This window comes from Marmota marmota, unplaced genomic scaffold, assembly GCF_001458135.2.
Source record: "Marmota marmota marmota unplaced genomic scaffold, marMar, whole genome shotgun sequence".
Lineage (NCBI taxonomy): Eukaryota > Metazoa > Chordata > Mammalia > Rodentia > Sciuridae > Marmota > Marmota marmota.
This window is the reverse complement of record NW_025999842.1, coordinates 49,121,440-49,146,961: the sequence shown is the minus strand read 5'-3', so window position 1 is coordinate 49,146,961 and position 25,522 is coordinate 49,121,440. Positions and strand designations below refer to the sequence as shown.

General features: G+C 35.0%; 1 protein-coding gene across 1 annotated transcript in view; it reads left to right on the top strand.

The window, feature by feature from the left end:
- The window catches only part of Moxd1 (monooxygenase DBH like 1), an 82,194-nt gene extending 57,326 nt beyond the window's left edge, over positions 1-24,868 (top strand). Inside the window, 8 exon segments of the mRNA XM_015501346.2 lie at positions 2,224-2,403; positions 2,693-2,795; positions 4,295-4,461; positions 5,557-5,748; positions 7,225-7,284; positions 9,781-9,923; positions 21,989-22,157; positions 22,616-24,868. Of these exon segments, the coding sequence (XP_015356832.1) occupies positions 2,224-2,403; positions 2,693-2,795; positions 4,295-4,461; positions 5,557-5,748; positions 7,225-7,284; positions 9,781-9,923; positions 21,989-22,157; positions 22,616-22,780 (1,179 nt within the window). The 3' untranslated portion in view covers positions 22,781-24,868.
- Positions 24,869-25,522: the final 654 nt, after the last annotated feature.

The window sequence follows — 25,522 nt, the reverse complement described above, 5'->3', positions numbered from 1 at the left end:
AAGGGGGTGGCACAGAGACCAGCAGACACTCAGCATACTGCCATTACACTGGTGATGGTTCTTTGATGGAAGGGTTGTGTGGTGGTTCTTGCTAGTGGTTCGAAGGGGAACCTCTTGGCCTTAACTAGTAGTAGCATCACTTCCACTGATGATAGATGTTGCCTGCTAGCCTGCTTTATTGAAGGTGTTCATCCTCCCTCCCACTGGCAGCAACTTCTGGGGTCCTTGGTGCCCCTCCAACACATCTTCTGCAATTATGCACTGCAGTAAAAGAGATTGTGCTATCAGAGCAGCCTAGTTTCAAATCACAATGTGGTACTATGGTTTGTTGCCTGATCTCTCTGAGTCTCAGTGTTCACATCAGTAAGAAAAGAAAGCTAATAACATTTTAGCTTATAGATATGTTATAAATATTAAGTGAAATATATGGAGTAACTACTGTGGTATCTGGCGAAATAGTAGGTATGAAATAAAAGAATGTATTGGTAGCCTGGGAACTTGGTGTTAGTTTCAATTGTTCTTATAACAACAGCAACAACAAAAACACTTTCTCTTAAAATATTTTTTAACAGTTTATTTGAAGTTCCATACCCGCCAGCATCATCACCCACACTCTTAGCTCCTGTCACCATGCCTCAACAAAGGCTTCTAGTTCCCTGAGGCTGACTTGACAGCAGCCAACTCTCTAGTACCTGATTGGCTCCTTTGCAGGGCCTTCCTTGTAGAGATCAGTACAACCTTCAAGTTCTCCTAAACTTATAAGGCATTTAGCAAAAATCTTACATGTCTGAATATTTTGCTGTTGATGTATTATCAGTGCCCTGTATCCTTTGGAGTACTGAGGTACCCAAATAAGTCCAGTCTCACAAAACAACTCAATCTAGATATGGAAGCTATATTCTAATAGAAATTCTGGGTTACACTTCTGTGCAATCATTGTTTATTTTGCAACTGTGCTTGCACAATAACTGTCGTTTTCAAGCAAAATAGAAAATCATTTCTGGCTTCAGGGCTCATGATCTTTTACAGACAAGACAAGTACAAACAAAACCATGTGAAATGTTATTTCCATGAATATGATGTAAAAAAAAAGTATGGGTGAGTTTATGGGTGATTCATCATGTCACACAAAACAAAACAGAATTTAAAAACCTGAATTCTTTTGCTGCTCGTTTCAGACCTCTACCCACTACATACAATTTCCCTTTTGGCTGCTCAGATTTCCTTACAGAAAAGAGAAAAGCTATGGAAAAATATTTTTAAAAATGCAAAATTCTCAGAGAAAATGGTTAAAAACACTTCATCTAAATATGCAAGTCTAAAATTGAGATCAGGCAAAGGTTTGAAAATTCAATGTCTGCACTTGACTGATTAGAGCAAATGACACAAATGTTGATGAGCTCTAAGACAGCCAAACTGTTGGAAATCTAGGAGCACACCAGGGCTTCTTGATTGACAGAACCCTTTAGCTAATGGTTACACTTCCAGCCTGGCAAGGCAAAGAACCAAGCCAACTTCCTTGCCCATTTTATTTTAACCCGTTTCCAGTTTCCCCCTCTCAAGTCACGTATTGTCCCAGGAGCACATCGTTAACAACATGGTTTTGAGGTTTTTTTTCTCTCCAAACATCTAATAATAAAATTGTTATTAGAATGTTTTATTTATCATTAAAATAAAAATATCCATTTTTGAGCCCTACCTTGTGCCCAGTCCCATGTATTTATAAAGATGAATGAGACACCATCTGTAATCTCTAGTAGAGATGTGTAAAATAACTTTTTGAGGTGGAGGAGAGTAAGATATGTTTTCTTCTTCTTCTTCTTTTTTTTCCCTTCTATTTGTGGGGGGAAAAGGAGGAAGAGGGAGGAGGAGCAATGTTCAGTGAAGCCTAGAAGAGAGAGTGAGCAAGTTTTGAAACAGCAGCTCTGCAGAATGGGTAAATGGAAACAAAAGTGAATTTAAAACAAAGAGAGCAGATTAGCAAAGTCCTGTCATTCTCAGAGTGAATGGTAACTAATCTTTGTTGTTGCTGTTGTCATCACGATTATCACCATCATCATCATAGTCTCCAGAACAGATTATACTTGAACCACATAATCTTCACCTGACTTGAGAATATCCCTTTGAAGAACAGATAGTCATCCATGCTAGTTTTGTGCTTGTGGTGGGATATCGCAGGGTGTTTTCATCCATAGCACCCCCATCTCCTTTGTGTTTGTGTAGGTGGAGCCAGTGATACAGCGGGGCCATGAGAACCTGGTCCACCACATCCTGCTCTATCAGTGCAGCAGCAGCTTCAATGACAGTGTCCTGGACTATGGCCATGAGTGCTACCACCCCAACATGCCCGACGCCTTCCTCACCTGCGAGACTGTGATTTTTGCCTGGGCCATTGGTGGAGAGGTGGGGCTGATAATTACCGAGTTGTAACACAATCATCATGTTTCCCTCTCACATAATAGAGTGCTAATAGTTATAAGTAAAGCTTTTCATACTATTTTTTTGATATGAGAGTGGAGTATTTTTATTTTCAAAGGAAAGGATTCTTTCCTTAAGTCATTTTATTTGATCAATGATTGACTAATCTTGTTCTAAAAGGTTGAAATATCTTTGAGAATGTTTGGTTTATGAATGGAGAATAGCTCTCAGGGACTTTCAAAGGACACTGACTCATGGGTTTTTCCATGTTTAGGGTTTTTCCTATCCACCTCATGTTGGATTATCCCTTGGCACTCCATTAGATCCTCACTATGTGCTTCTAGAAGTCCACTATGATAACCCGACACATAAGAAAGGTGAGTTCATTCTTCATATATTTTACCTATGAGTTTAAGAAAGTTTTATAACTTGTCTTTAACAGAAGTGAAGCAAAATAGCAACCAATATTAGAAAGAATGAACCTAAACGTTTTTCATCCAAACTAGGATCATTTTTGGAGTGAAAGGGGTTACTATCCATAATTACCCTGGGACAACAGTCATTAACCAGCACAAACCAGGCAAATGGGTATGTGTGGTCATTCCAATACCTATTAGGAAGTTCAGTAATAACCTTTTTTCCCTCTGTAATAAATTAGTTCCAAATATATGATGCTCATAAAACATTTTCTGTTTAACTATCCATATGGAAAAGCTTCTATCATATTAAAAATATTAAGCATTTTGTTATGTGGCAGGCAAGTCAAATATATTCAAGAACTATGTAGTGCAACTATGTCATGTGGTAGAGAGATAAGTGTAAAGACATGCATTTGATTTTTGATTTACTTATGTAATATTCCAAAACTAAAAAATGGTAAGTTCAATGTGAAATTGTCAATAGAAGCAACCTCTAGTAATTATTTTACTTTGATTTATGCCATTATTCCAAATACTGAGTACCAATATGCTATGAATTTGAGTTGAAGGATATCATATGAGTGAAAAACTCAGTGTCCCCACCCACATAGAAATTAGAGTTCAGTTGGAAAGAGCAATAATCAGATACTCATAGAAAATTAATGTAAAATTAAACATATGTCATTTGATCCAAAAGGGTGGTAACTGGCACTCCGAGAGATTTAACTTGGTGGCCTGATCTAGCCAGGAGTATGTGGTGGGTGGTCTACAAAGTCTTCCTGGAATAAGAAACTTCTTAAGGCTGTAGGTACAAACTCAGTATTGTGAAGGAAGTCAATTAATTTCAAAGTTAGTGGAACAGATTTATAATTCTCCCTGCTCATAATAACCAAGGAGTGTGCCTTATTTATTTTTTAATCTTCACACTGCCTAATGTAGTACTTACCGTTCACAGTAGTAAATGTAATAGATGTAATACCAGTGTGTTGATTGAATGACTTAAAAACATAAGAGAATGGTGGCAAACTATAAAGAAAGTTAATCTTTAGTAGTTTATTAGCAGATGGATTCTAGCCTGAGGGATTTGTACTCCTAAGTAAATGATATTGAACTTTATCTCTAAATAATATGAAGTAAAACTTTTGGAGGGTTATTCTATGTTCTAATGAATGGCTGTAGTTTCTACTCTCTACATTAGATAACTGTGAAATAAATCAGCTCAGTAACTCAAACATCTCTTCCTAGTTTGCCTGTGAGTTTACCAAGGTTGCAAACAATATGGCGACCCATGTTTTAATTTCTGTTGATGAAGCTGATTGCTGGGGTCCATTAATCTCTTCTTGTATTCCTTAACCTTGTGAGATTTTACAGAAAATGAGTGAGTCCATTTCAACTGAATATAGAAACTTTCTTTTTAAGAATCCCAACTCACTTTTAATTATGTGCTTTTGTTCTAGGCTTAATAGATAGTTCTGGGCTAAGGTTATTTCATACGATGGATATAAGGAAATATGATGCTGGGGTGATCGAAGCTGGCCTCTGGGTGAGCCTTTTCCATACCATCCCTCCAGGGATGCCTGAGTTCCGGTCCGAGGGTCACTGTACTCTGGAATGCCTACAGGAGGTACGCAGTGTCCATGTCTGTGAGCTACTGTCTACATATTAAACAATGCTCTTAGCAACTATGGTGTGAAGAATTCCTTGCTTGTTTATTATGGATCTTTTTCTTGTTTGTATCTTGTAAAGCCATGATTGTCATTTCAGCATGACTTTCAACTGCCTTTTTAAATCTTGAAGGCTACAGGAGGAGAATTCAGGAGGCAAGAGTAAGTGCAAGGTGCTTTCCTTCCTACTCTGACCTCTTTGTTTCATATCAGACACTATGTCATTGCCACAATTTCTTTTGTGTCATTGTCACAAATTTTCCTTTGTTTTCAAAGTCTCTTTTTTCTTTCTCTGCCTTTTATTCACACTTAATTTTTCCATAATTCATTTTAATTTTTTTCTGCTTACCAGTTTCCTTTCCTCTTTCACCAAAGAGCAAGAGTAACTATCATAGAAATACATATTGTTTAAGGAAAAACATGAATATAATAATGACTGTTTTTACTTATAATCCTTTTTCTTGAAGTATTTGAATATGGATCATAGTCGTTGTGAACTCTAAGATACTGCAGTTGTGGGTAGTATGGGAAATTGGTGAAGTGAAAAAATTATGCTCTTCTGAGCTATCTAGACCAAGATATCTAGATATCTAGATATCTTGATATCTTGATATCTTGATCAAAAGACTCGAACTGCCATGGCAACATTTACTAGCTGTAGAACCAAGGGAATCTCATTCATTCCACTGACCATGCTGGTCTTATCTGGTAAAGTCGGGGGGCATAGAATCCTCTTTTCTAGAGTTCCCATTTTCAGGTTACTGGCATGCTAGAATCGTTTTGCCAGGAGTGTTGACTGCCTCTTTGCTTCCTAAAAGAAGGTAAAGGAAGGATACGTTTAGGTGTGGTATGGTAGGTTCCCTTTCTTGTCTCCTGGCAGATTCGCTTTACAAAGAGAACATTGAACAATCCAGATTCACAATGCTTGGCAGCTCAACATTCATTTGAATTGCCTTAGCTTTTCTTCTCAGTTGTCCCTCCAAGTATGTTTCAGGTGCACTGTCTGAACATGCACTTGTTTGGGCTCATCAGTTTTTCCTCACTGTCCCCCGCAGGCTCTGGAAGCTGAAAAGCCAAGTGGAATCCACGTGTTCGCTGTTCTTCTCCATGCTCACCTGGCTGGCAGAGGCATCAGGCTGCGTCATTTTCGCAAAGGGGAGGAAATGAAATTACTTGCTTATGATGATGACTTTGACTTCAATTTCCAGGAGTTTCAGTATCTAAAGGAAGAACAAACAATCTTACCAGTATGCATGTTTTTGTTCTTTTCCACTGACTCTTTTAAAAGTCATGAGAACATTTATCAGCTGAGATGTAGCAAAGTTTCTACCAGTGAAATGAATTGCTCACCATACCCATAGCCTGAAAGCCACCCACTGTGGATATTGCATAACTCAAAGGGAATGTGTTTGATCTGCTTTCCAAAATCACAACTCATTTTTATTACTATTCTCATGGGAAATTCAAGTTCTTGATTTAAAAATAAAGAAAAACAGAAAACAACAATCAAATAACAACAACAACAGACCCTCAACAATCAGCAAAATCTGATTACTAAGCATGAATCGTTTTTTCTTGATTCCCTAGTTAGTGATTCTTTGGGTTGCAATTCTCGTAATGATGAAATTGGATTTTTCTTTATACTATCTTGAAGAGTAGGATTTTTTTTGAAGTTTCATTTCAGTAAAAAAATTAAAAATGTAAGGTATTTCTTTCATTTTACAAAGGTATTCAGATGGTTAATTACACTCTGCTGTGCACCTCCGCTTGCAACAACAAATGAGGTTATGGTGGAAGGATAGAAGAAAATCTCACATCTTAAAACAGTGACACCTTTTTATTCCTTTAATTTTATGATGCTTCATTTTCTCAAATATATTATTCCATGGCCCTCAAGCTCAGTAGTCGCATCATTTTCTACCCTTGATGCATTCTTAAAAGTCAGATTCTTATACAATTTTTATTAAGTGACTGTAACATTAACATCTTCTCTACATAATGCTGGATACAGGGTTTTTAGATGGGGTGAACTGCCAGGCGAAGTCACAGCACAAGAAGTTGTGAAGGAAAAGGTAAAAAGCAGAAAAACTACGAAGAGGAAGAGGGACCTCGATATTTTAAGGATTATCCCTTACATCCAACCAGTTTTATGGTGGTTATCTCAGAACTTCCTAAATGGTTGCATGAGTAGGATACTGACCTCTCAGTCCTCTGAGTAGCAGGGCAGGTAAAGCAAATCTAGGGGCTACTGCCCATAGACGGCAGCCTCTGCTTCAATGAACGGTTGTTCCGTGTTCCGTCCACTTTCCTGAATGAGGAGCCATAAATACATTCTGCGTGGGTGTTGTAAGTTCAAAGGTTGGAAATCATGAAAACAATAAATCATTACAAGTTCTGTTGTATGATAAAGTCATGACTACATAAAATGATATAATGAATAAGTAAGCACAATACTTAGAATCTATGACTAACATTTTGTTAAATATTTAATCTCTACTAAGAACTAAACATGTATATATCACTTAATAGTTTCTCAGTAGCTGTGCAAAATCACTCTTCAGTTCCTATATAAATTATCCAGCTAGAATACTGTGGAGTCTGGCCTGATCTTCTCTTGAATCAAACTTCTAGAAGCATCCATTCATACAGAATGTATTGACTGTTGGTCTACAAATGAAACAGCATAAAGCTTCAGCCTGAAAGCTTTTCCTTTTATGTTTTAGGGAGATAACCTAATTACTGAATGTCGCTACAACACCAAGGATAGAGTCGGGATGACTTGGGTAAGAAGGGTTTTATGATAATTAAAGTTCACTTATGAAACTGAAGAAATAACCTTTGGTCTTTAAAGAACAAATTCAGAAACCATTTCTATTTGAAAAGAAAAGTCTGGAACATCCTAAAGGTGAAATCAGAGGTGATTTAGTTACTAAATAACGACTGATATTATGGTAATAACTGCAGTATAATTTATGGACTCTTTCATGAAAAGCTGTCCTTAGTCTTTTAGCTTCTCCTCACCAAGTATGATAAGACATGGGTCATCAACTGATGACTCCAGTTGGGAATTAGATAAATCTAGACTTCAAAGGGAAGAATGAACCACATGATCTCAGAGCCTGACCCAAAGAGAGATCCGGTCCCAATGGAGTTAGTGAGTAGTTCTGCTGAGCCTTCAAAAAGAGATAATTCATGCCTTGCTCAGTCTCATCCACAAAACACAATAAGACAGAATGCCTCCCACCAGCTCATTTTATGAACTTAGATTTGATATAATTCCAGTAAAAGATAATTTAGAATGTTTTCATGGTTTACAGCTTTTGGTATCCTAATTAAAAAATCTTCACCTAGCCACCTTCTTCTTCACCTTCTCCTATTTTATTTATTTTTAAAAACTGTTTTTATTTTTAGCTTGTATATGGAAATAGTTGATTCTAAAATCTACTTAAAAGAGCAAAGGATTTGCAATAAGCAAGACTGATAAAAAGAACAAGATGGGAAATAAACTAACTAATTATGAAAGTTATTTTAAAGCTGTAGTAATTAGTACAATGTGGTTTAGATTCAGAGTTAACAGTGGAAAATAATTGGGTTTCCAAAAATAGACTCACAGACAGAGCATTCAGATCAATGGGAAAGGGTGGAATTTTCATTAAAGGATGCTGGCACTATTGAGTATCCATATGATGAAAATAAAATTGGGTCTTCATTTCAAAAAAATACACAAAAATCAATTACAGATAGATTAAATATTTAAATGCAAAGAGCAAAATTTTAAACCATTGGAAGGCTGAGCACAGTGGTACATGCCTGTAATCTCAGCAACCCATGAGGCTGAGGCAGGAGGATCACAAGTTCAAGGGCAGCTTCAGCAACTTAGCAAGGCCTCAAGTAACTTGCAATGGGCTGGGGATGTGGCTCAAGCGGTAGCGCGCTCGCCTGGCGTGTGTGCGGCCCGGGTTCGATCCTCAGCACCACATAAAACAAAGATGTTGTGTCTGCCGAAAACTAAAAAAATAAATAAATAAATAAATATTAAAAAAATTCTCTCTCTCTTAAAAAAAAAAAGAAAAAAGAAAAAAAAAAAAAAAAAGAAACTTGGCAAGACCCTGTCTCAACATAAAAATGTAAAAATACTGGTGATAGCTCAGCAGTAAAGTGCTCCTGAGTACAATTGCCAGTAGCAACAAACAAATCAACCAACAAAAATTGAAAGAAACATGTTTGAATATATCTAAATTACTTTTGAGTAGTAAAGAATTTCTTAAACAATGAAACTAAAAACACAAACCATAAATAAAAAACTGATGAATTTAGCTGCCTTGAAGCATTTTGTTACCAAAAGATACTCTTAGGAAAATGAAAAGACAATTTTTATTTTGAAAATAAATATTTTAATACATCGTTTTAACAAAGTATTAATATATAGCATATAAAAGAAATTCCATAAATCACTAACAGAAGACAAGCATATAATAGAACAGAGAGAAAGACAAAAAATTCACAGAAATTAAAACATGAGTAAATAATTCATATAGGAATATATGTTAAATTTTCTTTGAACATAGGGTTATGCCTATGTAAACAGGAATGGGGTATTTTAAACCCACCATATTGGCAACATTTAAAGTTGTATTTCTAGTGTGTCAAAACTGCAATACTCATTCACAGTTAATGGGAGTGTAAGTTTGTAAAATAACTGAGGAGAAACATAACATAAAAAAATATATAACCTAGTAAAGTTGGAGCTTTGCATATGCTCTGCCTAGTTCTGTTTCTATGCAGATTTACCCTTGGGGTAACATTGGCAGAATGTATTCCAAGAAAGAAATATGTACAATATTCATAGTAACATTTAATAATACAGGAACAAAAAAAGAGGTACATCTCAAATACCCATCAAAAGCAGAATAAATAAATACATTATTACATATTCCATATAACAAAATAGCATATTGTTATGAAAATCAGTTAAATAAAACTACACATGTTAACATGAATCTATCTGAAGAACACAGTATTGATTGAAAGAGCAGGTTTGCACAGGATACATGTAATGTGAAATGCATGTAAAAGCTCAAGAACATACAACATTGAACCATAGATTGTGTGGGGATACACACTTTAATAAATTGAATATTATGTGTAATGAAAAGCTGTAGAAACATAATATGTTTTGGAATTGGAAGGTACTTTTGCACGATGTTGGAGTCTTTTGTGTTATGTGTCTCAAACTTGGTGGAATGTATATTTTGCTAATTAAAATATCTCCATTTCAGGGAGGTCTGAGCACTAGGAGTGAAATGTGTCTCTCATACCTTCTTTATTACCCAAGAATTAATCTTACCCGATGTGCAAGTATTCCAGACATCATGGAACAACTTCAGTTCATCGGTGTTAAGGAGATCTACAGACCAGTCACGTAAGTGGTAGATGGATGTCATGTGGGTCATGTACTTCAGAGAAGGGTGGTCTTTATTCTTACATTGCAATCATTACCTGTTATGGAATGGAATTATTTCATGTACTGTTCTATTTGATTTCTTGTAAGTGGGGAGATCAGATAAACTTCTTGATTGCTGCATTGAGGATCTCCTGAACCACCCTCAGGTTCAGTGACTTTCTAGGAGGACCTAAAGGACTCAGCATATAGTTGTACTCATGGACAGTGTTCATTACAGTGGAAGGATACAAAGAAAAATGAACAAAGTGGAGGGTACATGGGGCAAAGTTCAGAGCAAACCAGGTGCAAATTTCCAAGAGGACTCTCCAGTAGAATTGCAAATTGCATCACAGAGAAATACTGAAAGGAAGAAAGGAGAGAAGCTCAATGAATGTTTTTAAGGGAGGCAGATATGGAGAATGCTGCTTAGGATATATTAAAGTTGATGTTAAAAAAGCATTCTGTCTGTTCTTGGAATATCAGTAAGAAGAATTGGAATAGTGGTGGAAATTTTGGCATGATACGTTTTTATATAAGAAAGAATTTTCTAATAATTAGGACTTTTCAAAATAAAAGGGACTGATCTAATTAGACAAAAGTATACACAAAGATTTTCAGAGAGTGTATTTAAGAACAATAAAAAACAGGTAAAATGAGGATATGATGAAATGCAAATGGTTAAGGGAAATATAAATATGGTATCATTTTTTCCCTCAAATTGTTGCAGGGATATAAATTATCAATTGAGGGCATTCTTATTAAATTAATCATTCATAGATATGTTTTACTGTTTCTATCTAAACAACCCCATGACCACCAGAACAGAAGAGTTTGTCTACATTATAAGTACATACTTATGTAAATTGCTTTGTAATTTTCTAAGTGTTTTCACATGCATTGTTTTATTTAATTTATTTTTACACAATTCTAGTAGGTAGAAAGGACATTCAATCTGAGTTTTATAGAGGAAGAAATAAAAAACTAAGAGAGTATGGAACTGTTCAACATCATGTAATACTGTAAGAAATGGGAAAGTTAGGGTTCATACTCTGGTCTCTTCTTCATATCCATATCCATATATATAATAATTTTGTAATCAGGACATTTCAAAATGAGAATAATGTATTTAGTCAAAATCATACACATAATAACTTAAATATTAATAGAGATCAAAGTAGCACATGAAGTGCAATTCTAAAAACACTAGGTTATAATCTTGTTTTTAAAATATTTGTGTTTTTGTTTGTCTTATGGTGCCAGGGATCAAATCCAGGGCTAGAGTATGGTAGGAAAATGATTTATCACTGAACTACAACCCCACGCCCCAAATATTGATATCATATTGTCCTTTACTTAAAGGATTTTCTTTCTTTTTTTAATTTTTTTTTTTTTAGTTGTCAATGGACCTTTATTATCTTTATTTATATGCAGTGCTGAGAATCGAACCCAGGGCCTCACACATGCTATGCAAGCACTCTATACCACTGAGCCACAACACCAGCCCCAAGAATTTTCTTTGTTTAGAATGCTTTTTTGCATATTAAATAGGAGCTTTTCCTAATCATGGGTTTATTGGAGAGAAAGTTGAAAAGGATTGGATCTGCAAAGCTATGTGTTTACAAGATGAATGAAATGCACTCTGTGGCCCATTTTTTTTTTTTATGTTGGACTTGTGTGAAGCCTCTAAAAATACTTGGCTCCCATTTCCTGAAGAGCATTACCAGTGTCCATGACTTTGATCATCTCCAGGAAAGGCTGAAGTTGGGTTTCCATCACTTGGAAAGACAGGGAGTATTGTACCACAAAACACAGCCAGTTTTGAAACTGTCATTGCGGAGAAAAAACATTTAACTTTGTGGTTAAATTTTTTCTTTGAAAATATGAATCAAAAAGAACCTCTATTTTAAATAGCATGTTTATATTTTTTAAGTAATGAATTTTATTTTATGGAGCAATTTTAGGTTGACAGCAGAATTCATAAATCATGGAGTTCCAATAAACCCCAACCCTGACACTCATAATTGCCTTAACTATCAACATCACCAATGGAATGGTGTTTGAATGAGACTTTCAAATATAGTTCATCATCATAGTGACATAAATGATCATGAAGGCCAAGCCAACCTGGTACTGGCTAAATGACCAAAAGAGAGAAATGAGTTAGGTGTTTTTTTTCTATTTTGCTGAGAGTAATATTACTGAAAATTAATATTACTGGGCCTTCAGGATATAGTGTTAAAAAAGAATGTCATATAACACAAGACCCTAAATCTACTCTTAGTGCTTTAAATATCACAACTAATTAATTGCTTTCATTATCACAACTAACTAATTAGGTACTGCATTTTCTTTTCAACATTTTGTAGCAATCTTAGAATTTAGAGGGTGGATTGATAAAAACTAAAGAATAACATCTTGTCTTATTTTTATTGTCTGTTCTGGGGATGCAGTTTTTCTCTGTCTCCTAACAGACCTGGCAAGGCATAAGGAAAATAAAAAAAAAATCACAGATCAAATAAAAGAACAAGTAATGAATTTAGGTAAATTTTGTGTTCTCTGTTATACCAAATATTAACAGAGTATGAAGCTCCAGTGAGGTTTATGTGATGGAAAGTGTTATTGGTTCTAGTTCTAAAAGACAATTGAAAGACCTTTTTCTTTGTATTTGCAGGAGAATTACTTTGCATTTTTACAGTTTAAAAATCACACTGGCTTATTATAAAGAGCTCAAGTAATACAGAGGAAGTCTTTTAAAAGAAGGCAAAGGCCATCGCCTCAAATTTCATTAGAAATAAACATTGCTAACATTAAATTGAATGTTATTGCAGAAACTTTATATTGATATAACAATGTATAAATTAAATATTACCAAGGTTATGTTTGTGCATTGTTATAAACAAAATATTGAATTTTAATTTTGTCTTATGTACCCTCAGAAAGAGAAACTAAACTAAAACTGAACATTTGTTGAATTTGAAATAAAAGTTGTTGCTCTTATTGTTTTAAAATAAGAGATAATGTTTTATAATGGTGGTCTCAAATATTGAGGAAATAGATCATAAGAGACATTAAGAGATATTGGACTTCCCTTTTTTGAATTACAAGTTTCAGTTTTAGGTCATGAAAGTTGAGGACATTTTCACATTTTCTCCCACCTCTCTGTTTATACCACCAAATACTTATTATTTATAATTTTTATATTTTCAAGATTTTTAGTTTTTACATTTAATTCTGAGGCAATAATTCCTACAATATTTAATTTAATATGTAAATATTTAGATAGAGTCCATGAGAACCCCTGAACTCTGTATTATTTCTATGTTCTGAGTTCGTTAATTTGAGTCCTCAAGCTTTAATCTTCTGGTTCTGTAATCAGAAAGAGTTTCTGGATGCTTTGAAACCCAAGTTCTTTCATGTTTGAGAATTTCTGCACTTTTATGTGAACAACATTTTGTCTGGATATAGTATTTGGAGGACATATTTTGTATCTCTGGGGAAATCACCCTGGAGGAAGGGGAGAATTCTTTTTTTACTGATAGGACTCATAGGTTAAATTGAATATGCTTAAGTGCTACGCATCTGAATCAGATTTTCCTGAGACACAAAAGTGCTCTTGCACTACGTATATTCACTTGTTTTTTTCATTTCACAGAATTTGTCTTGTATTATATCTACATATAGTTTTCTAGCCTATTTGAGATTTTTCTCAAGCATTTTCTTTTTAAAAATTCCAGAGTCCTCTTCTGATTCTTATTTTTTCTAATTTATCTGATGTAAAATTTATTTTGTCTTAAATTTATTTCATTTGCTTTGCAGTCTTTCTTTTGATTTCACTGTTATTTTGTCATCTTGTATTTGAGCTTTTAATGTAATGTATTCATTTTATGAGATAAATTTGAATCATGAAATACTTGTCATAGTTCTCTTTAGTAAAATTCAGTGGAATAAAATTTGTATTTTATTCTAGACTCAGTTTTTCCTGTTTCTTTATATTTTCTTTTTGTTCTTTTTTCCATGGTTGTCTTTTTTTTAAAATTGTGCTGAGGTATTCCTGTCCAAAACTACTTCTAAAAAAATCCTCTTAGTTATCTTGCTTTCCATACCACAGTTTGAGGTTTGGGTGATTTATTTATGTACATATATTTTTATATTTTGAGAATAAAGGTTGTGTGTATGGGTGGGACTTGATATTAGAATGTGTGAGTTGTCTCTCTCAGATTTTATTAAAAATCTATTTAAAGAAGCTTGTAATCTGGTTGGGGCTGAACCATTTTCCATGGGGGAATGGTTGTTAAGTCTGCTGCAGCCCTCAGCTCAGCCCTTCCCTCTCCTAGGGAGACTCATTGCTCTGTTCCTCCAACAGTCATCTCTGCAGAGGGTGTGAGGAGGACTAGGAATTCACCTTGTTGAGTCAGATCTTCCCGTTCCCTTCTTTACCAGAGATTGTAAAGTTCATGCATTGTATTGTGTCTCCTCCTTTTCCTTCTTCTTGTCTGCTTACTGATGATATGTTTTTATCTGTTTTGTGTTTATCTCTCATAGCCATATTGCTTGAGGTATAATTTACATACAATGAAGTCTACCTATTTTAAATATACTGTTAGAAAGTTTTTTGTCATATGTGGAACAACTTATGACCACATCACAAGTAAGACAGAGAGCGTTTCCAAAGGTCTCTTATTCCCATGTAGAGACAACCCCACCTTCTACACGAAGCTCCAGAAGCTGCATCTGTTTTATTTTCTTTTAATATTTATTTTTTGTAGTTGTACAAATAACTTATTTATTTATTTATTTTTATGTGGTGCTGATGCTCAAACCCAGGGCCTTGCACATGCGAGGCGAACACTGTGCCACTGAGCCATAACCGGAGCCCCTGCAAATCTGTTTTATGTCACTATATATTAATTAGTTCTTTTATAAATTTTATATCATATGCACTCTTTTGTGTCTGGCTCTTTTACTCAGAATATTTGAGATTTATGTATGCCTGTACATGTATCAGCAATCCATTATTTTTTATTGCTGGGTAATATTTCCTTGTGTGGATATACCACGATTAATTTATTGATTCTCCAGTTGAAAGACATTTGGATTGTTTCTAGTTTCTGGCTATAATGAAGAAAGCTGCAATGAACATTATTATTTTAGTCTTTGGACACATGTTTTCAATTTGGCATTACTATTTAGCATGGAGTTATCAGATTATGTACTAAGATTATGTTTACATCATAAGACTCTCAAAAGTGTCCTCCAAAATTTTTTTAGCTTTTTAAATTCAGAATTACTATTTTTGCTGATGTATCAGTTTATTTTTACATTCAAGTTCCAATTCTGTGGAGTTTTCTTGCTTTTTTATTTGTTCTTTTTAGTTATACATGACAATAGATCGTATTTTGATGTATTTATACAAACATGGTGTACATCTTATTCTACTTAGGATCCCAGTCTTGTGGTTGTACATGATGTGAGATTCACTGTGGTGTATTTATATATGTACCAGGAAAGTCAAGTCAAATTCAATCTTTTAAAGTTTGCCCACTTTAATGTGTTCGTCACTGCATCTTATTATAGTTTTATTTCCATTTCCCTTATGTCTTATGGTTTAGAGCTTCTTTTTACTTGCTTGCCAGTTGTTGTGAAGCAGGCTTACTGATACTGGTTATCAACTGGTAAGACACAACAAACTCATATACAACAAATTACATGAAACAAATTTTCTACAGATAAGGAGCAAGGTGAACAGAAGTCTAAGATTCATCACACTCCAGAACAGAAAGCTGTTCTTGATGGATGCAGCGTGATTGCATATGCTTTACTCAAACTGTGGTTGAGTCCCTGAAATGCAGCCAATCCTGGGTTTTATACCCACGGATGTTGTGATTTGCTGAGCTAAAGCATTGAAGGAAATCCTATTACTAAGAGAGCATATATGTCCCTCTGCAATACTACAACAAATTAACTTAGTTTGAGTAATTTGTGAACAAATTTATTATCATAGTGGAGGTTGGAAAGTTCAAAATCAAGGTGCCAGCAGATTTAGTCTTTGAGGAGGGCTTGTTTTCTATTTTCAAGATGGCACCCTCTTGCTATGTTTTCCTCTTTTGAAAGGGATGCAAGTTTGCCTCATGCATCTTTTATAAGGGAACTAGTCCCATTTATGAGGGTGGAGCCCTCATGACCCGAGCAGCTTCTAAAGGCCCCACCTCTTAATACCACCACAGTGGGGATTAGATTTCAGCATGAATTTTAGAAAGGCATAAACTTTCAGACCATAGCAGAAGGTTACTTGGACAAAGCTTGTACTTTTCCAGCTAGTCTCTTCCTATTTCAGGATATAGCATCCCCATCATATTCTACCATTATTCTTTAAAACTACAGCAAAAAAGAAGGGAGACCTCAGTTGACTCAAGACTACCTGTAGAATTTTCCTGCAGTTATATGGATGTATTTGTATGTCCTTTTACTTTTTATTTCAACTTTTTCTATATTATTTAATTGGATTACTTGTTTTCTTATTGTTGAATTGAAAGAATTCTTTGTAAAGAATTCTTTATATTTTGGTTATTACCCTTTTGTCAGACATATGTTTATAAATAGTTATAAGTCTGTAATTTGATTTTCGTTTTTAAATTATATTTTAAAGTTCATTTTATCATTTTTTGTTTGTTTTGTGATTTTGCCATCCTTTCTAAGAAATCTTTGCTTATCCAAGGTTTTCTTCTGTTCTACCCCTAACTTTTACATTTATGTTGATGATTCATTTTGAATAAATTTTTATGTACTGTTTTTTTCTGAGCTAAAGCATTGAAGGACATCCTGTTACTAAGAGAACATCTAAGTCCCTCTGCAATGCTACAACAAATTAACCTTGTTTGTGTAATTTATGAACAAATTTATTACCATAGTGGAGGTTGGGAAGTTCAAAATTGAGATGCCAGCAGATTTAGTCTCTGAGTAGGGCTTGTTTTCTATTTTCAAGATGGGAGTTTTTTGTTGTATATATATGAAGTTGTTCAAGAGCCATTTGATATACTTTTTTAACTATTGTATTGCTTTGGAATATTTGTTGAAAAAACATTTGATCATATGTTGATTCTTTTCTTTTTTTGACATCAGCAGTGCTTAACCATTGAGCCACCTCCCCATCCCTTTTTATTTTGTATTTTGAGACAGGGACTCAATAGGGTGTTTAGGGCCTCACCAAGTTACTCAGGCTGGCTTTGAACTTGTGATCCTGCTTTATCAGCTTCCTAAGTCTCTGGGATTACAGGCATGTGCCACATTATGCCTGGCTACTCTTTTTCAACTTTATTATATTTCATGGATGTGCATGTGGAGCCTTACTTTAATACTAGACTTGATTATTGCAGTTTTATAGGAAGTCTTCAGTAAGAGAATGTAAGTCTCTGAACTTTTTCATCTTTTTTCCTTTTTCCAAAATTATTTTGATAGTCTTGGTTCATTTCATTTTCACATATATATTTAAATCAACTTACCCATTTCTTTTTAAAAGTCTCTCAATATTTGAATGGGATTATATTGAATTTCTAGATCACTTTGAGAAAACTGACACTTTACCAACTTTGAGTCTTCTTCTCTATGAACATGGTATGTTTCTTTGCTTATTTATTGCCCTTTTATTTTTCTCACTGTCTTATAGTTCTCAGTGTAGAAATTTTACACGTTTTGATAACAATATTTCTCGTTTGTTTTTGATATACTTATTTCTTAATTCTGAACTCTCAGTCATTCCTAAGTCTTAGAGGATTCACTGATTTTTCTCCACATTATGTATTTATTCATATAGTTTGTAATTTTTGACTAAATATAGACACTGGATATTGTTAATTTTATGTTGATTTGTGCTAGATTGTTCTTCTTCCTCCAGAGAACCTTGTCATTGTGAACCTAGAATTAGATGTTTAGGGCTTGTTTAGCTTAACTGCTGTGGCATGACCTATTCTCAGGTCTCTCCTGAATGCCAGTGTAGTCAGCAAAGATACTCTTTTCTGGAGCTTGAATGTCTTCCAGCTCCCTGTGAACTCTGGGAAATGTTTGACTTATGATCTCTTGGTTTTTCTTTCTCAGCCTTGTGAAATTTTATCCTAAATATAGTTGACTCATTATTCAGTCACATATATTTAGGGGATCCTTGCACAGATTTTTAGAGACTTATCTAAGGAGATTTTTTCCTCTGTAGTACTTTAATTTTAATATTCAAGTGATTCAGACTCCTTGGACTCTGATTTTTATCTCCTTAACTTATTGAAATTGTCTTTTTCTTTCCCCTTTGAAAATGCCCCATTCTGCATCTTGGCTCAGAAAGTGCTTTTAGGCAGAAAGCTGGGATGAACATAATGTTTAATCCTTTCATTTTTTTCCCATCCTTTTTGGGAACCATAGTTTTCTGCTGTTTGTTTTCCAATGTCTAAAGTCATCTATTCCATGTAGTTTTTCCAGTTTTGAGGGTTGTATTTTTTTTTTTTTTTTTTTTTTTTTGATGCTGTTGGTGGTGGTGGTGACTTTTTTTTTTTTTTTTTTAATGGTAAATTGGTACCGTTTACTCCAGCATGGCCAGAAGTGGAAGTCTGTTAATGAATTTTTGTTTGTTTACTAGTTTTTTGTCATATGTTTACTTGCTTGATGAAGGGAGAGTCTGGGATGTTATTCATTCAGCTGTATTATACATGGGCATTGCTCCTTGGTAGGATCTTCCATCCACATTTCTCTTCCCCCGTCATTCTCCAGAAAAACTACAGCAGTAACACTTTTAAAACAAGGGTGGGATTTCCAGGGAGCCTCAGATATGAAATGTAGCTACAAAATAACCTTTCTCTCTCTGCTTTCCAATTTATTCAGAATAGGAGGCCAAGTATAAAAATCATTAAACTTTAATTTTTTCATTAATTGGTATAAATTTGCAGATATAAATGGATTTCTGCTGGAAAATGAAAATCTTACTTTGCACTATGGTGTATTGCAATTTTCTATGTTTCAAGAAAAACATCTCAGAATTTAGATCAGATTTATAAAGGAAAATTACCCATGAATATTAAGTTGCAATATTAACACAATTTGTTTCTATCAACTACAGTAATATATAAATAGTATTCTTTTCTTTGCTTGTATATCTGAGTGGACACTTACACAATGCTCAGATGTGCAATAATGTAGCTGTTTTCATTTCTGTAGCATTCTTAATATTTCTAGCTAACCCTTAGTCCCAGTAATAGCAGCAACACTTGTTACTTTAAGGCTACCTCCTTTAGGTTTAAAGCTTAGTCTTTTTGAGAAAAGTATTTAGGATATTTACTTTTTGCAGATTCCTCATCTTTCTGTCTTCGCCTTCTCTAATTTCCAGATGTCAGTCTGAAAATGTGGTGTTAGAGCAGCTGGGTAGGTTAGAGAGGAAAAGAGTCTGTTGATACAATGTTATCATAGAATGGACTGCAATTGAGTTAGTAGAAATCAAAGGATAAAAATATGAGTCAGAGATGTCATCTCAGATAGGTCAGTGGCCACATTCCAGGTCCTCCAGCCTAGGGCATTGTCTTCATGTATGAGCCGTTGAGTTTGCCCTGTCCCGCCTGTACTATAAGTTAACAAATGTGATTACATCTCTTCTGTTACATTATGCTATGCAATATCAATAAATAATAGTTTAATGATTTATTACAGCAGCAGAGTTTTTAGATTTTATCTATACATAATGGTTACAGTGATTACTCTAACCAGCAAGGCTGCAAAAAATTCAGATTTATCCCACTTAAGCAACCATAGTGAAAATTCAAGTGCAAGTGCCCTCTTGTGGTGTTTTATGTGGTTGCAGACTGATAATTTCCCCCCATCTCCTCCAGCATTTCTCTGGGTATAAAAGTTGCTGTTCTCTTCTCAAAATAAGCACCTTTTAAAAATTAACTTTCATTTATTGGCAGTACATGGTATTTTTCCCAGAGACACTCTACTACTGAAGTACTTCCCCAGGCTCCTTTAACAAATATTTTATTTTGAGACAGGGTCTCATTAAATTCCCTAGGCTGACCTCAAACTCAAAATCCTCTTCCCTCAGCCTCCCAAGAAGCTGGGATTATAGGTGTGTGTCTCTGTGCCCAGTAACTTGTCTTTGTGAGAAATAAATTTTATTCTAATATTTGATTTTAAACTATGTTATATTTAATAAAACCTATCTGTAGTTTTAGTGGATTTAAAGCAACATTGTCTGAAAGTTAATAAGTTTCTTTCAAGTTTTTGTTTTTACATTAACTTCAGATTATATGTCACCACAATTAGGAAATGCTCTAGATTGGGGTCACTGCTAGAAGTTTAAGGTAGTGTTATTGCTTTTAATTTATGGTACTTTAAGATCTCTAGGTGAAATAATGCATTTAAAATTCAACAAACATGCTGACTCTTAATTAAAGAAAAAAGGAGATTAGGAACTGAAGAATATAAATATCTTTATATGTTACCATTTTTATGTTCCCATTTGTTACAGAATAGGAGAAATAATTTTCAAATTTTACATTAAAATTTACTTTCATAATTTCAAGATATTAATAAATATTGTCTAATTTACTTAATAAGATAATTTAGTGCACCTACTCAGCTATGCATGTAAGAGAAAGTGAAGTGATGACAGAAATGAAGAGATTGAGACAATCAAATATTTAAAATGTGGCTTGCTCAGTGGATGGCTAATTATTTGGTAATTACTGGAAATCACTGGACCATCTTCTTGTGGTATTATGTAGTCAAATACCTACTGGTCACCCATAATAATCTTCTGTAGTATCCATGGATTAATGAACATTTTTTGATGTGCTAACAATTACACTTGTCCTCTCTCCAGAAATCAATAGCATAAAATATTTAATGAAAGATTACACCTGAAAAGTATCTTTTCTAGCTTTTTAGGTCATATTTCTGTGATATCTTCTTTCTTTCTTGGACAAAATTTAGCATTTTTTAAAGCAACAAGTGAAAGCCAAGTATATTGATTATTGAATATCCATTCTCAGTAAACTTTTAAAATGTTTTTATTGGTGCATTATAGTTATACAACAGTGGGGTTCATTTTGACATAATCTAAAATGCGTATATTATGATTTGCTCTATTTCAGTTCTCAGTACTTTCTCTTTCCCCCTCTTCCTCCCTGTCCCAGTTCCCCTTCTTCAACTATTCTTCCTTCTATTTATTTATTGTTTTTTAAATTGGTGCTTTTATAAGTATATAAAGGTGGAATTCACTGAGGTATATTCATATACATACATAGAATAATTGGGTCAATTTTATTCTGCAGTCTCACTAATATTTTTAAACCATTGGTTAAAATTCAAATCTTAGGTGAGCAGAAACAGGACAATCAGCAGGGATCAGGCTTCTGATCCACTGTGTGGATTTGAATTTTACATCTGTAAACAGTATCTTTCGAGAATCTCCATGTTCCTTTGTTGCATTATGAGTGTCACACTCTTCAGAAATGAATACTTATGGGTTATATTGTTATCTAGAATTGTGAGACTGTGGGGAAGTTTTCTTAGGCCATGTTATTTCTTCCAAAAGTAATACCTGTAACATGGTGGCACATGCCTTTAATCCTGGTGGTTGGGAGACTGAGGCAGGAGGATTGCTAGTTGAAAGCCAGGCCTAGAAACTTAGTGAGGCTCTAGCAAGATCTTTATTTTTAGGTCCTGTCTCAAAATAAAAATGGCTGGGGACATGTTTCAGCAATTAAGCACACTGGGTTCAATCCCAAGATAGATTAGATAGATAGATAGATAGATAGATAGATAGATAGATAGATAGATAAATGCAATACCTATCTGCTCCTCAAAGAAGAAATATAGTTCTTTAAAAAGACTCCTCACTTGGTATATATTTCTTCTAATAACCACTAATGAGTTTATAAATATTTGACATTGAGATATCCATGTGTGTAAAAATGAGCAAAAATGACATCTATGTTAGAATGTTGAAAAGTGAAAGAAATATGCAATGCTTTTGTTCTGAATGTAATTGTGGTTATTTGATGTAATTTCAGGACATGGCCTTTCATTATCAAAAGCCCCAAGCAGTATAAAAACCTTTCTTTCATGGATGCCATGAATAAGTTTAAATGGACTAAGAAGGAAGGCCTCTCCTTCAACAAGCTTGTCCTTGGCCTGCCAGTGAACGTGAGATGTTCTAAGACAGACAACGCGGAGTGGTCGGTGAGCCCAAACTCATCTAACTTCTGAGAGCCCAGGTGGCATGTTTTGCCTGGATCCACAACAGGAGAATCTCAGGATCAGATACCACATTTATAAATCCACTTGTCCTTTGAGGTGTCTGATAATATTTTTATTCTATGATTAGTTGGGTTGACTGAAAATGAAAGCTCCCCTTGAAGAGGGAAATTCATTCTAAAATTGAAGTTGTTTTGAAGTGGGAATAGGCTAGGTGAGAGCTTCAGAAAGCATTGGAGCCTGCCCTGTAGTTCTTTCAGAGGAGCATCTGGCCCTCTGTTCAATCTCCCTCCTAAGCCCTGGGGTTTCTGACTCCCTGGTGTTTGATTCTGCCACCATCACCTGCCCCTCATCCCCTGCAGAAATGTAGGTGGCCAACAAGTGTGGCCCAGTCCTGCTCTTAAATCACATGTCTTCTGCATTGTCTGCTCTTTGCTTTCCAGATTCAAGGAATGACCGCCTTACCTCCGGATATAGTCAGACCATACAAAGCAGAACCTCTGGTGTGTGAAAGGTCTTCCACCTCTTTTCTGCACAGAAATTTCTCTCTGAAGTTGCTCATGTGTTTTACGTTACTCGGCAGCGTGCTGGGCACCGAGTGCTTGTGATTATGATGCCGATGTACTTGATGACCCAGTGACCAGAAAACATTCTGTGATTTGAACCTGTCATTTAACATAAGGTTAAAGACTGTGTCCACTTACCTGGGCATGAAAACTATGGAGACTTTGGTTTCATATACGCCCTTCATCCCCTCCCATGTTCTTCCCAGTCTACCTGAAGATGTCAATGGAGGCTCTGCTTTTCCTCAGAAGTGTCTAATGTTCTGTACAGATGGCCAATAAAATAAAACTGGCCTTACTGAGCATGACCATTTAAAAAGATTGGACAGTCATATGGAAAGAAAAGAAAAATTTTTGAATTCCTTCCACCTCCATTTTATTTAAATGTTCATTGTTTCACTTGACATTCATGTTTCTTTTTTTTTTTTAATGCTCTCATCATAACAGTATAAAAAGAAGCTTTTTGATGATGCCTGCTCTGGTCTCTCCACTTATCTGCTGGTACCTCCAAACCATCCCACACCATCTCAAAGTACTTTCACCTCTTCTCTGCTCAGAAGTGGCCAGTTAAGGGTTTCCTTAAGCTCTGTCACTTCTAAAGAAGGATGTTATAAGAACTATAAAAATGGTAGTAGATGACTGAGGCAGAGAAATGACTGCAATCCCCATGAGCCATGAGGGGTCCTTCATGAAGTCCCAGATCAAGGTAGAGCTCCACCAGGAGGCGTGAGGACTGTGTAGCTCCTCACCAGGCCCTGGGCACCTCACCCGTGCTGAACACGGGCTCAGTGTGAGTCATGGTTGCCCTTGCAGATTTATTTTTATTGCAGTTGATAAACTAACTTTTAGTTGCCACCAGTTGAAAATCTTGTCATTTTCTTGGTTCAGCCATATCTGGTTTTATGTCCCATTCTTATTTCTTAAGCTAAATATGTTTGGGTCCTATTAATGAATTAAAAGAAATTCAATTTTTATATAGTACCTCATGCACTCCTAGAGAGAAGCAGGTGACTCCATCTGATGTTGTCAGTTAATTCAATGGAGAATGTTGCATTTTTCCACCCTACTCTTAATCCCTTTCTGACCCACATAAAATGTCAACATAAATGGTATTGTATTTTCAATAAATATGTTTTGGAGTGTTTTCTTCTTGATTCTTAAACTTTGTGCATTTGATGAAATGCTTGAAATATGTTTATGAGATATATTTTGTAGTTACCTTTACTTTTTTATTGTATAAAACTGTATCATTTGGGTTTTCCATCCAAATAGTTGTATGAGAAATATGACCATCCCAGATGTCCTGTATTTGAAATTTTATGTTTATTTTAGAATTTCTGAATTTGTGGTACCAAAGTCAAAGGATTTTCATTGGGAATTAAATAATATTGTGTTTGTTTTCATTGTTCTTGGTACAGAGGGTGAATATTCCAACAATAAAAGGGAAAAGAGCTTTGGAAGTTTGCATTTGTGGAGCCAGTCAAAGCCTGTTTTCCACTGATGTAACTAAGAAGAAAGTTGGCTTTCTTTTTTTCCTGGGGATACTCATGAATATCTATGGGTTTGAGCAACTGACTCTTTATTTGAAATGAGGATAGGTCATTTGTTGGAATTCTGTGGAGCTTCCATTATATGCTAAGCTGTTGGCTCTTACACTGAGCAGACCTTCCTGACCATCTCAGGCTTCTTATAGAGACTTTGTGTTGCTGTCTTGGATTCAGTCAGATCACCTGCTTCCTAAGAGTATCGGTCAGGAGTGCCTGAATCCTGAGGAGAATGGACTCTCCACGTATCCTGGTACCTGGTTTGATCCTGAGATGCAGAAAGGCGAGGGAGACATTTTTAAAGTCAGCATCCATCAAGGTTGAGGATGCCTTGGGTGATCACTTTTATAAAGGTGATTGAAGCAATTTCAAAGGAATCCTAGTAGCTACAAGAGTGACTCAGTCAACAAAGGCGGACACGTTAAGAGATTTGACATTTATCCTAATGAACGTTTGAAAGCAGTGTGTAATTTCACTGGACAATTTACTCAACCAAATTCTTATTGGACATGAAGACCTTTTCTAGTTTTTCAAAATGATAAGTATTGCTAACATTCTTATAATAAAAATGTTCTGGTATCTCCAAGTATTTCCTTGCAACTAAGTCACTATAATCATAATTACAGAAATAATCATGCATATTTTCAAGAATTCGGATGTATATTGCTAGTTGTCCTCATTTTGCCCTCAAGTGGTTCAAGTAGGGGGAAAAAAATCTATCATACATTTATCTATATTTTATCTACACAGAGAATGATACTTTATTTAAATATAGTAAAATGATAATTGGGAATTTTGGAAGAAGGCTATAGGAGTTCATTGTACCATTCTTGCAATTTTTTTAAAATTTGAAATTATTTCAAAATTTAAAAGTTGCACATGCAGACCACATAATGAAGGATCCTGCTACAGTAAAGTGATCCAGGTGAGTCTTTTTTCAAAAACATTACCCGTCTATTTGGGGGTGATTACTCCCTAGGTGCCCTTGGGAGTAGGGAGGGATGACTGGCAGTTTCCATGTTGTGACTAAGATACATGTGTTACCAGTTTTGAGGTGTGAAACAAAGGGCTTGAAGAATTCACAAAAACAAAAGAAAGAGGGCTTAAAGCTGTGAATCATTAAATATATGTGTGTGTGTGTGTTTGTGTGTGTGTGTGTGTGTGTATATATACATATATAGCGTTTATTTTGTTTTCCTCTTGATTATAATCTTAATGTATGGTAGTAATGTATAGTAATCTC